This window comes from Benincasa hispida, chromosome 11 (assembly GCF_027475165.1).
Source record: "Benincasa hispida cultivar pf3 chromosome 11, pf3_genome.v1.1, whole genome shotgun sequence".
Taxonomy (NCBI): domain Eukaryota; kingdom Viridiplantae; phylum Streptophyta; class Magnoliopsida; order Cucurbitales; family Cucurbitaceae; genus Benincasa; species Benincasa hispida.
The window spans coordinates 81851422-81864269 of record NC_143488.1 but is presented as its reverse complement, the minus strand read 5'-3'; the positions used below and the strand labels follow the sequence as shown (position 1 = coordinate 81864269).

General features: G+C 30.4%; 1 protein-coding gene across 2 annotated transcripts; it reads left to right on the top strand.

Moving 5' to 3' along the window:
* Positions 1 to 2268: 2268 nt before the first annotated feature.
* LOC120090407 (protein NRT1/ PTR FAMILY 3.1-like) lies at positions 2269 to 10173 on the top strand. Of its 2 annotated transcripts, none has more exons than XM_039048044.2 (4): positions 2269 to 2428; positions 6504 to 6653; positions 6886 to 7445; positions 8982 to 10173. In XM_039048044.2, exons 1-4 carry the CDS (start codon positions 2351 to 2353, stop codon positions 9877 to 9879), a joined length of 1686 nt encoding a protein of 561 aa, XP_038903972.1. In that variant the 5' UTR covers positions 2269 to 2350; the 3' UTR covers positions 9880 to 10173. The 2 variants fall into 2 exon arrangements, with proteins under 2 accessions (XP_038903972.1, XP_038903971.1); XM_039048043.2 differs by having other exon boundaries at positions 6436 to 6653.
* Positions 10174 to 12848: the final 2675 nt, after the last annotated feature.

Sequence of the window (12848 nt, the reverse complement as noted above, 5' to 3'; positions counted from 1 at the left end):
CGTCATCGAAATTTTTCTTCAATTCAATTTGGGACATACGTCAACTTCTAATTGTACCCAAATTTAATGATTTAGGAATTCGTCATTAATTTAGTAAACGACGTGGTAACTTGTGATTAGTCCAAAATTCTTCGTCCAACAAAAGGTAATAGAAAAATGAAAATGTTAAGTTACGTTGGATATATTGGGCTGATATATAGACCTGAAATACGTGCAACTGTTTATTTTAGTTGATGAAATTGTCTTATTGGAACACATGTAATGCAGGAAATGAGAAATGTAAATTAAATTCGAATGTTTTATTTGAAAAAAAAAAACAGAGATTACATTGGAAATGTATCAAGAATTAGATTACTTGTCTATTATTTCGTATAAAGATAAAAATATATTTGACAAGTAAAAATGTCAAGAGTAATTACATATGATACGTAATAAGTGTCAAGAATTAATAAACTTGACATGTCATCAGTGTCAAGTGTATTATATTTCTTGACCTGAAAATTGTATTAAGAAATATTTCTCTTGATGCTTTTTCTAGTCAAGTGTATTAATTCTTGACACTTATTACGTATCAAGAAATATTTCTCTTCATGTTTTTTCATAATCAATTTATCACCTTATAAAACGTCAAGTATACCCTTTACTTAACATTGAAAAAACGTCACGTAATTCAATTTCTGTAGTCGTGACGTAACAATTTGTGTTGGACACAAGAGTGGATTACACAAAGATAGATGGAGCTTGGAATGATTTTTTTTCCTTTAATAATTAGCATTCACTCTATGCCAACAAAAAAAAAAAAAAAAAATCAAGTCTTTTTAGCCAAGCCTGAGAAATTGTGAAAGTAATGAAAAAATACTGGCTCAATTTTCTGGCTTTAGTAAACATGTCACAACTACATTAATACACATACTTGAAACTAGGTCATTATTTGTTCAAACATTGGACCTGGTTTTTTTTTTTTTTTTTTTTTTTGGCTTGATTTTTTTGTTCACCTTATTTTTAGCACTTTATTTGTGTTTTGACTCCCAGCTGTTAAGTTCATTTTTTCTTTTATTTCAATCCAATACCTTTGTGAAAAGAAAACAGTGGACTTGAACATACATAACCAAGACTTTCTTTTTCCAAAAAAAAATTACTTGGCTAAATTGAGATTTAAAATAGGGAAAAATATATTTTTGTTACCTACGTTTTGGACTTAGTTTTCATTTGGTTTCTAGGTTTCAATTTATTGCACTTTTAGTACTTTGAGTTTTGAGTTTAGTTTCAATTAGTCACTAGTTTCAAAATATTATAATTTTATATTTGAGATTTGAGTTTTATTTTAATTTGGTCCCTAGTTTTCAAAATTTATACTTTTAGCTTTAATGTTTCATTAAATAATCCATTTAATCTTTGACATTAATATTTATTAATTAATTTGACTAATTATATAGTGAAATTTTAAAATTAATTTTAACAATGATGAAAAAAATAATGAAACTTAATTAGTTAAAAAAGTTTTAAATATCATTTTAAATTAATTAATAAACATTAACATTATATATGCATAGGTATAATAATGTCCACAAAGAAAAAATCTCTTTTAATTTTACTTAGCTAAATTGAGATTTAAAATGATATAATTTAATATATCAAAACACTTGACCAATAATATCTCACACACACGACACACATAGTTCTTGTTCTTTACACCAAAAAATCATACCACAAACATTAGAATGAAGTAAAAAATTCACATATTTTATCGTACAACACAATCTTCACTAACGTTAAATTTTTAAAACGCATATATCATGAAGAACAACTAAAAAGTTGAGAAATACAAATATAATATAACACAGAATAAAAAATCAGGTCACATAATCTCAAGTCAAAATCATTGCAACAATGACACATATATAAAATCTAAAACAAATTTTATTTTAGTGAAAATGGGAAAAAAAGCCAAGACCTAGAAGCTGGAAGGTAAGAACAAAAACTTATACCAATAGTAGTGTATGTGTGTGTGATCCATATGCAATTTGGAGCTTTCTTTCACACATCATAAATTAAAAGGTATTTGAATCAAGACGAGAACTCTCTCAATTATTTGGACCCAAAAATTACCAAAATAAATAAATAAAAAGTGGGTGTGGCAGAGAGGGTCACATGCCATTGGCCAAAGTGGGGTCAATTTTGGGAGGGCCCCATTTTTTTGATAATGAAAGGACCATTATTAAACGCACCGTTTTGTCTCTTAGAGCCATATAAATAGAGCCAAAGAGGAGGGTTTAGAAATGGGGTGAGAAATTTATAAGAATGGAGATTGAGTCCTTGAGAGTGAGTGTTGATGAGAAGATTTTGAGAGATGAAGAAAAAGATGAGAAAGAAGAAATTAAGAAGAAGAAGCAGCTTGGTGGTGTCAAGACAATGCCTTTCATTCTTGGTACTTTTCTCTCTCTAAAATATGGGCAATATAGTTTTTTTCTTTTATTGCAATAAATTATTTCATTTTTAAAAATAATATTCTAGTTTTGTTTTCTAAAACCGTGATTACTGAAGAGTTTGAAATATCCATCAAGGAATCGATATATCTATAAATTGAAAGATTCCACATTGATATTAACAAGTAATGGATATTGCAATACGAATAGAGATACTATTAATTTCAATAGGGATATGGATACTAAAAACCAGATCTATTAGGAATAAGAAATAATAATTATTAATTTATATAATTCTTTTTTTTTTTTTTTACATCCATTATATTCAATATTATTTGATATCTTATTGATATATTTATCGATATATCTGTAAAATGAAAATTCTTGATATCAACAACAATATTTTAATGCTTGATATGGATATCAAGTTATTATGAATCGATTAATGAATTTAAAAACATCTTTTTCTTAAAGAAAATTAAGATAAAAATTACAGTGGCAGTGAGAATTTGAAAATTTACCTTTAAGAACAGTATAGATTCCCAAAAGGGTTTATAACTTAAAAAATTTTAAATCACACCAAATTGAAACTAGAAAAGATAACTTTTTGGAGCTAGTTGTGTTTAAATATTATTATTTTTTCTTCTTGTGATTTTTCTAAAATAATAGTTTGAAAAATAGAATCTTTCTTCTTACCATTTGGACTTAGATAATTCAGCCACGAGTTAAGTTTTACCCTTTTTTTTCTTTAAAATGAAGTATATTACTTTTTATAGGCTAGAAAAATGAAGTATATTATTTTTGCTCTCAGTTTTTTTATTGATTGTTTTTAAATATTAAAAGATGAACTAAAATATTTACAAAATATAACAAAATTTTAGAACTATCAATAATAGACACTGATAGTTCTATCTGTGTCCATCAATGTCACTAATGTGTCTATCAGTGTCTATCAGTGTTTATCAACGTCTATCATTGATAGTTCTAAAATTTTGTTATATCTTATAAATATTTTCAACAGTTTTACTATTTAAAATAATTTTTTTTTTATTTTTTTTATAGTTTGATTATTATTTAAAAAAAAAAAACGTTGTAAAAAAATTTAATGATAAAATGATTATTAAATTGACGTCCTGATTTTTCCTCTATTTTTTTCTGATATTTTAGGAAGGCTTTGGTATTGCGTAGAGAATAAATTTTCTGTCTCAAACATAAATATCGATTTATAGAAAGAACAAACTATTTATATTTAATTTTTGGGTAAAATACATTTTTGATCCCTAGATTTTAGTTGTAGTTTCTATTTGATCCCTAAGTTTTCAAATATTATATATTTGATCCTTAAGTTTTGAGTTTTGTTTCAACTTAGTCCCTAAGTTTCAAAATATTATCATTTTATCCTTGAGATTTGAGTTTCGTTTCAATTTGATCATTAGGTATCAAAATTTTACATTTTTAACCTCAATTTTCATTAAATATTCACTTTCAATCATTGACGCCAATTTCTATTAATTAATTAAAAAATAATTATGAAGTGAAATCTTGAATTTAATTCGAAAAATGATAAAAAAAAAAAAAATACTGAAACTTAATTAATTATAATTATTTAATTTTTTTTAATTTATTAACATAAATTAATACTAAAGATGGAAAATGAGTATTTAGTAATAATTGAGTTTAAAAATGTAAATCTTGAAACATAATGTCCAAATTGAAGCAAAACTTGAATGTCAAGGGTAAAATTGTAACATTTTGAAACATAGGGACTATATTGAAACCAATCTCAAAACTTAAGGACTAAATGTATAATATTTTGAAATCTAGGGACTAAATAAAAACTATATCCAAAACCTAGGGACCAAAAAGATATTTTCTCCTTAATTTTTTAAAAATAACTACTGATGGAAGATTTAAACCTTTAATCTCGCAGAAACGACTGAATGGCTCACTTTAGTATGATTTATATACTAGATAATCATAATAAAAAAATTATTATGATATTTTGAGTGAGGATTTATATAATAATAAACTATGTGCATGCGAGTAAAAATTAATAATTAAGGCTCCGTTTGCTAACTATTTTATTTTTTATTTTTTTTTTCAAAATTAAACCTTATAGACACTAGCTCTATTTCTAATTTTTTCCTTTATTATCTACTTTGCACGAATGGTTTAAAAAACCAAATCAAATTTTGAGAACTAAGAATAGTAACTTTCAAAAAGTTATTTTTATTTTTAGAATTTGGTTAATAATTCCACCATCGTAAGAAATTTGGATGAAATAAGCTTAATTTTTCAGAAAAATAAAACCAAATGATTGCCAAATAATTAGCTAAGGCATTGTTTTATAAAAAATATAATATATATATCATATATATTTGGACGTATACATAAATCCTTGACCTTGACCATTGTCTTTTTCTTTCTTTGTCCCATTCTTACCAACAAACTACTCGTCTCTCGTGATGTCTGAATTTATTTACTTTTACAATTAAGATCTTAATTAAAACATATTTTTAGTCATGTACTTTGTTATGGTAACATTTCAATTTTCATACTTATAATATCTTCTTGAAATCGTTTTAAATCTTATACTATTAAGTTAAGGGAATGTAATTGGTTAGTTATATTGGAGTTAAACGTATGGATCAAACAGAAAATAATTTAACTAATATGTGGGGTGGGAAATATAGTCTTTTTAATTTCGAGATTGATAATACAAGTATATGTCAGTTAAATTATGCTCATGTTGTCCGCCAGATCTAATTTAAATTATAAGTAATGGAATGGAATATGGAATAAGGACTGCGGATGTATAAACCCCAAAATATTTTTCTTTTGTGAATAAATGGATTATATAATGAGCATGGACGAATAGATAATGCGGTAAAATTACAAGTTTAGGCCCTAATTATGAATATATTTTTTGTCCTTAAAATTTTAAAAGTATTTATTAGGTTTTTGAATTTTCAAGTTAGCGTATCCTAATATTTAACTTCCTACGGTACTACACTTTAAAAAAGTATTTAATAGGTTTTTTAACTTTCAATTTTTGTGTTCAATAGGTCTTTGAAGTTTAAATTTGTGTCATTGACCTACCCAGTAGACAAAAAATTGAAAGTTAGACATAAAATTGAAATGTATATCTATTATTATTATTATATATATATATTTTAGAAAAATGAATTTTAGTTAGTGAGTTATGAGGTACAAAGTTGCAAGTTGAGAGGCGTATTAAATATTTTTTAAGTTGAATTAGCACCAAATAGACTCAAAATTAAAGTTTTAAATACTAAACTTATAATTTACATTTAAAAAAAAAAAACACATACACAAACCAACTTAGTGATTGACAAAGGTAGGTGGTTGAATAACAAACAATAATTAATTTAGTATGAACAGAGATGAGAAGAGTAGTTCTTGGATGCATCTCGAGATGCACCATTTTTGTATATATCTCACTCTCATCATAAACTATCATTTGATAATTTATTAGAATGCATAAATATGAGTGTAGCCTAAAATACATCTAAGTATTTTCAAATAAGAAAGTAGTTTGTCTTGTCTAATACTTCTTTTAATCGATGTTTTTGTTCATCAATTTTACCTACATACCCTCACGGCCAAGCCACCTCTTACCATTTCATCTCACAAATCATCAATTAATTTAAGTGCATAGTTAATTTAAATAGAAAAAATCTTGGTGTTCTTTGGACTACACCTATCTTTATGCAGCCTAGACATTTTCCCAATAAAATTTTTCGATGTGGCTAAATCTTTTTTTTTATAAAATAATTGAATTGTTTATATATATATATATATTTCTACTATGTATTGACAAGGTACTATATAGAATTAGGTACACTCTAAATTGTACCTAATCATTGTTCGTTTAAAAATAAAATAAGATATAATAAAACATTTATTACGTTTCTTAAGGTTAGAATGTTTCAATTCTATGTACATTTTATTTGTAAAAGTTTGTTTTTGTGTGAAAATGCAATTGTAGGAAATGAAGTGTGCGATAGATTTGCAAGCTCAGGGTTCCATGCCAACATAATAACATATTTGACACAGGATCTTAACATGCCTCTCGTTCCTGCCTCCAACATTCTCACCAACTTCGCTGCTACTTCCAGTTTCACTTCCCTTATCGGCGCTCTCATCGCCGATTCCTTCACCGGCCGCTTCTGGACCATCACCGTTGCATCCATCATCTACGAGCTTGTACGAAACAAACACCTAACTTAATTTTATAAGATACACGAGTTACTTTTTTCATTCTTAGTTAGTTTTAAGAGTAATGACTAAGTGCATGTATTATAAACAATTTATTTTTTTTAAAATATTTGTTACATGTCAAATTTTTATTGGACAATTACTTAGTACAAAGATAGGTGCAATCAGACAACACTAAATTTTTTTTTTATCTAATTCTAATCCTTGTATGTTGTTGTAGGGAATGGCCACCATCACAATTTCCGCCATACTTCCATCGCTTCACCCGCCACCCTGTCCCACCCAACTCAATTGCACCCAAGCCTCCGGCATGCAACTAATGGTCCTCTACCTCTCCCTCCTCCTCACATCCCTTGGTGCAGGCGGGATTCGGCCCTGTGTCGTCGCATTTGCCGCCGACCAATTCGACATGACAAAGGTCGGTATCGCAGGGCGGACATGGAACTTTTTCAATTGGTACTATTTCTGCATGGGGATGGCTACTCTTACAGCCTTGACCGTGGTGGTGTACATCCAAGACAACGTGGGGTGGGGTTGGGGGTTCGGCCTTCCCACCATTGCCATGGCCTTGTCTGTTGTGGCGTTTGTTGTGGGTTCGCCCCTTTACAACAAACTCAAGCCGGGTGGGAGCCCTTTGGTTCGATTGGCTCAGGTTGTGGTGGCGGCGGTCAAGAACCGAAAGGCTATTCTGCCCAATGACTCTAAGCTTTTGTATCGAAACCATAAGCTTGATGCTGCCATTGCCGTTCAAGGAAGGCTTGTCCACACGGATCAGTTCAAGTAAGCCATCATAATTTTCATTCGATTAACTATTTCAAAATTTTGTTTTTTTTGGATGTGGTTAATACAATTATAAGTGATATAAATGGAAATTGGATTATAGTTAGTGATGATTTTTAAAACATAGGCAAATGTAAAATACATTTTAAATCCAATCATAAAGTAGCTTAATTAATAAGGCACCTTTCTCGTTATCGATGATTTGAGAGAAAATTTCTCATACCTAAAAATTTTCCTTGGTTTCTTCTCTCACTTTTGTAATCTATTTTTTCGTTTACAATATGGTAGAGATACACGATTAAATAATCGATATCCAAGATAGTAATTGGTGTCTTGTTTGTCAAAGTATACTAGGATAGACTACATGTAATATGCATTGAATATAATTAGCATAAACATTAAACTAAAAGAATGGATAATCATATAACTTAATAAAATTTTGATAATTTTGATAACTATTTTATTTTAATTTGTTGTTTTTAAAAATTAATTAAGTCTATAAGTACTACTTTTTTATATACTTTTCTTATTTTATTACCAATTTTATAAAAATGTTTTAAAATACCAAACCAATATTTTTAAAAATTAAAAAAGTAGTTTTTGAAAAACTTATTTTGTTTTTGAAATTTAACTTAGAATTGAAAGGTGTTTTTAAGGAATATGAAAGTCCACCAAAATATTGACAAACATAATTTTTAACTAAATACAAAAAATATGATGGCTATCAAATGAAGTTTTTTTAATGTATATTATCAATTTGTAGTTGCTTAATGATTTTTTTCAGAGGGGTAGATAGCTTATTCCCTGTTTGGTTACTAATTTTTTTTTTTTTTTTTAAAATTAACTCTATTTTCTCACATACAATAATTTGCATCTTTCTTGAGTACAAGAATTGAATTCTTAACCAAATTCAATTTCCAAAAAGAAGTTTTTAATTTTTTTTTTTCAAAATTTGGTTTGGTTTTTGAAAATATGGATAAAAAGTAATAAGAAAACAAGAAATTTAAGAGTGAGAGGGATGTTTGTAGGCTTAATTTTAAAAAACTAAAAACTAAAAATAAAAAACCAAATGATTACCAAACGAGATTTTAATGATTCAATTCTATTGTCGTTGGATTAAGAAAAGGAAAACATATATTACATTTTTTTCACGTGAGAACTAAACCTACATATATAAATCTCTTTTCATTGGAAAATACCAGTTTTTTTTTTTTTTTTTAAATGGAGTCTAATTTCCATTTTGTCCTTAACTTTCTAGATGACATATTTTTATTCTTGTATTTTTTTTTCCAATTGATCCCTAGATTTTTTTAAGCTTGACTTTTATCAAATACTTACATTCTCATTTGATGAAAACTAATCTCAAAATTTAAGAATAAAAATGTACTTTTCCCTGACACCTTGTAACTTATAATCGTAATTTTTTTTTACAATATATCGAATTGGGAGGACTGAACTTTTGATCTCACATCGATGGTACGAATTTTATTTCAGTTTAACTCTATTCAATAACTTACATGTTTGCAACATTTTCAGGTGGCTGGACAAGGCTGCGGTCATAACAACTCCAGACTCAACAACTGATCAACCAAATCTGTGGCGGCTTGCCACCGTGCACAGAGTCGAAGAGCTAAAATCAATCATTAGAATGCTGCCAATATGGGCGGCCGGAATCCTCCTAGTCACAGCCTCATCCCACCAACACAGCTTCACAATCCAACAAGCTAGAACAATGAACCGTCATCTTACACCCACCTTCCAAATCCCACCAGCCACCCTCTCCATCTTTGGCATCATATCGATGCTCACCGGTCTCATCCTCTACGACCGTCTCCTCGTCCCCTTCGCCAAAAAGCTAACCAACAACCCCTCGGGCATCACCTGTCTCCAACGAATGGGTGTCGGTTTTGCCATCAACATCCTTGCCACCCTTGTCTCGTCCATTGTCGAAATCAAACGAAAAAAAGTGGCTGCACTCCACGGTTTGCTCGACAATCCAACCGCAACAATTCCATTCAGTGTGTTTTGGTTGGTACCACAGTTTTGGCTTCATGGGATTGCGGAGGTTTTCATGTCGGTAGGGCATTTGGAGTTTATGTACGACCAGTCACCGGAGAGCTTGAGGAGTACAGCTACGGCATTGTACTGGCTAGCGATATCGGTGGGGAATTATATAGGGACATTGATGGTTTATCTTGTGCATAAGTATACTGGGGAAGAGCATAATTGGTTGCCTGATAGGAATTTGAATAGAGGGAGGTTGGAATATTATTATTGGCTAGTGAGTGGGATCCAAGTTATGAATCTTGTGTATTATGTGATTTGTGCTTGGTTTTATACTTATAAGCCTTTGGAAGAGGAGAAGATCATAGAGAATAATAATGGTGACCAAGAGGAGGAGAGATGTGAAGAGACAATAATTAAGACAGCTTAATTTAATTTAAAGGCCTTCGTAATTTGATTAGGGGGTCAAGGACTTGTTGAAAAAGATGGAGATTTGAAATGTATTTTTCTTTAGAAAGAATTGTGCTTAATTGTATGGTAGTAATGTGTGCAATAGTCGATGGTTTTAGGGTTTATGTATTCAAAGAAAAATTTATCAAGAAAAGGTTATATCAGGTTTCACCACTAAGAAAGGGGAAAGTGAAGAAGGGCCAACCTTCTAAAGAAATAAAATATCCTAGCTTGACATCATCTCAAGTTTGACGAGATGGTATTACGTATGAAATTGTTTCATAACAACTATTTCATTAACTATGTTATTATAATGGCTTAGGGAGTTGTGAACTCTTGGAGTTTACGATATAAAGAGTTGACAAGATATAAAATAGATTTTCTAGTGGTGGGATCCACAACTCCGTAGACCAAATAAAGAGTGGAATTCACAAATTCCTACTTTTCAACTCTTTGAACCAAATACACTCAAAAGTGTTAAACTTGGACCTATACTTTGAGTTGTATGAAAAGATTATTATAGGGTTTTAATCATATTTAACAATGATCTCTATATTAGAAATGGGAAAAGAAATTTTGGAAATTGAGTTTTACTTGAAATGATTGGGTGAGCCACGTATTGTAAGAAAGGCCCTGCATTAATAAAAATCAACAACCTTTATAGTCATAAGAAAAACTAAACACTAAAAAAGTTGAGGTGTTAAAGGAGAAACTACATAAGAGTCTGATATTGATCGAGGATCCCACATTGAAAATATGAGTATAATACATCACAATATTTAAAAGATACATGAGTTACTCTTCCTATAGCCAATTAACATTGAGATGAAACCTCATGCTTATCCTAACATATTGTATGTATGTATATATATATATATAAATAAGCTTTAGATAATATTTTGAACTCAAGGGTCCCATTTCACTACTACAAAAGCTACATTACTTAACCTTTTTTTTTTTTTTTTTTAAATGTCAAGTAATATGTAATTTTTAAGAAAAAGTAAAAAATAGTGAAACAAAAGCGGATTGGCATTTAAGTAAATAACAATTGATGGCATTTTTGTAAATAAGTGGTCTTCCCTACTTAGGGCTTCCATCGTGAAAACCCTTATTGAAAAAAAAAAAAAAAAAAAGGAATATGCAATTGTGCAAAGGAGGACACACTGAGAGTGAGAAAGTGAAAAAATTGTTGCAGCTGTGCGAAGGAGGACAAAGTTGTTTCAATGCCGGTCTCGGTTCTGTCCGGTCTTCATTCAGGGACTTCGTCTGGTTGGGCATTCATCGGCAATGGGTGTGCCACCAATAGTCTTTATATAAACCTTAACATCTCTTTCTCTGAGTTTTCCTCCCACGCAAACTCTCTCTACCTCTCTTTCTCAGCCATCTGCAGGAACCTCAATCGACAGCCTCCATCACCTCCACTATTGTCCAGCCTGTTGGGATTGGTGTCCTAATTCTCCCGGAGTCTCGTTGTTTGTAATTATACACATTATTTATGAATAAAATAAATTGTATTTCATTCTGGCATTTACTCATATCCAATAAACAAAACTTCATGGTTATCTTATGTAAACTTAAGCTTGTATATAAGATATACAAGTGGATCATGCCTTAAGTGATAATCTAAATAGGTCTGTAGTATAAGGATTAAGGTGGGATACCTGATATTGGTGACACTACAGATACAGCCCGCTTTGTAGAGGTTTGCAAGTGTTATAAACTACTACAGATGGTAGATCTTGGCCATTCATGTAGAGACATACGAGCAGGGGTGTCCTATACAAAAAGTTTGTATAAGATCGGACCACGAGATGACTAGACTCTGTATATAACACCGTTGATAATGGAGACTTACATCTCACCTAAACGACCATAGCTGACATGACCTCAATCCTGAGTGTTTTGGAAACTCCTGCCATTGAGGTCGGTTCTTTGATTAGTATGGGTGAGAGTGACCAGATTGCCAACTCAACATGCCTACTTTTTTGGGGACTTGTCTAATCTGGGAGCTGGGAACTCAAATACACAAGATGGAATTCACTCCTTCCCCGAAGCAGGGGTAAGTAGATAGATTGCTCCCTTAAGAGTTGATTCCGAGGCTTGAACATAGTGGCCACAACTTCTCTTTGGAAGAGAGGACTCAGTCATAGTAGGACTATGACTTATGTTCATTGGAGGGATCAATGGTACTTAAGAAGTTAGATGTAACTACAGGGGCATAACGGTTATTGGCCGAGTTGTACTTATGAGCGATCTATGAAGGGTTATGGCACTGTTCATTGGTTAAGATGGACACATAATATATTTGTAATAAAGAGAGTTTAGCTGTTGGTCTTTAGTGGAGTGTCTGGCAGTTAACGGATGGTAGATCTTGTGACTAAAGAGTTTAGTCAGTTATTCATGTACCGTTGGAGCTTCGAGCTATAGGTCCATAAGATCCCCTTAATAGCTTAATGGATTCAAGTTGAGGATCAGTTCTTGGTGTTGATTTGAAATGTTCAAATTGACAAGAGGTAATTCGATTATATATGATATGATCGGTATGGTGTATGAGATACATCAAGTGGAGGATTAATATAATGAGATTTACATTAAGTGCCATGGAATAGGAAAAGAGCTACGGTTCGTATGTTTCATGAGATGAAATATTAAAACTATAGGTTACAAATATATTATGGTAAGTTAGTTATCATTTATATTTATAATAATATTAATTATTGGATAATTATCTATTTTTCTCTAATAACTAATTGAGTGGGAGGTTATTGGTGGTTTCATGGTAACCATGAGATAAAAGGAAAAATGTTTTCCTAATTTTGGTAAGTTTTTAATTTGAGAATTCCAATCTCGGAAAGTTCTCATGGATAGATTGTCAAGTAAATCAAATTTACTAAACGCGTGGAGTGTTCTTACACGATAGACACTTAGTTGGACGATGAGCTAGACGAT

Coding starts and splice junctions, on each gene's coding strand:
- LOC120090407 (XM_039048043.2), top strand. CDS start 2,302: ATGGAGATTGAGTCCTTGAGAGTGAGTGTTGATGAGAAGATTTTGAGA. Junction 2,429..6,435: donor GACAATGCCTTTCATTCTTG/GTACTTTTCTCT, acceptor ATGCAATTGTAG/GAAATGAAGTGTGCGATAGA. Junction 7,446..8,981: donor GTCCACACGGATCAGTTCAA/GTAAGCCATCAT, acceptor CAACATTTTCAG/GTGGCTGGACAAGGCTGCGG.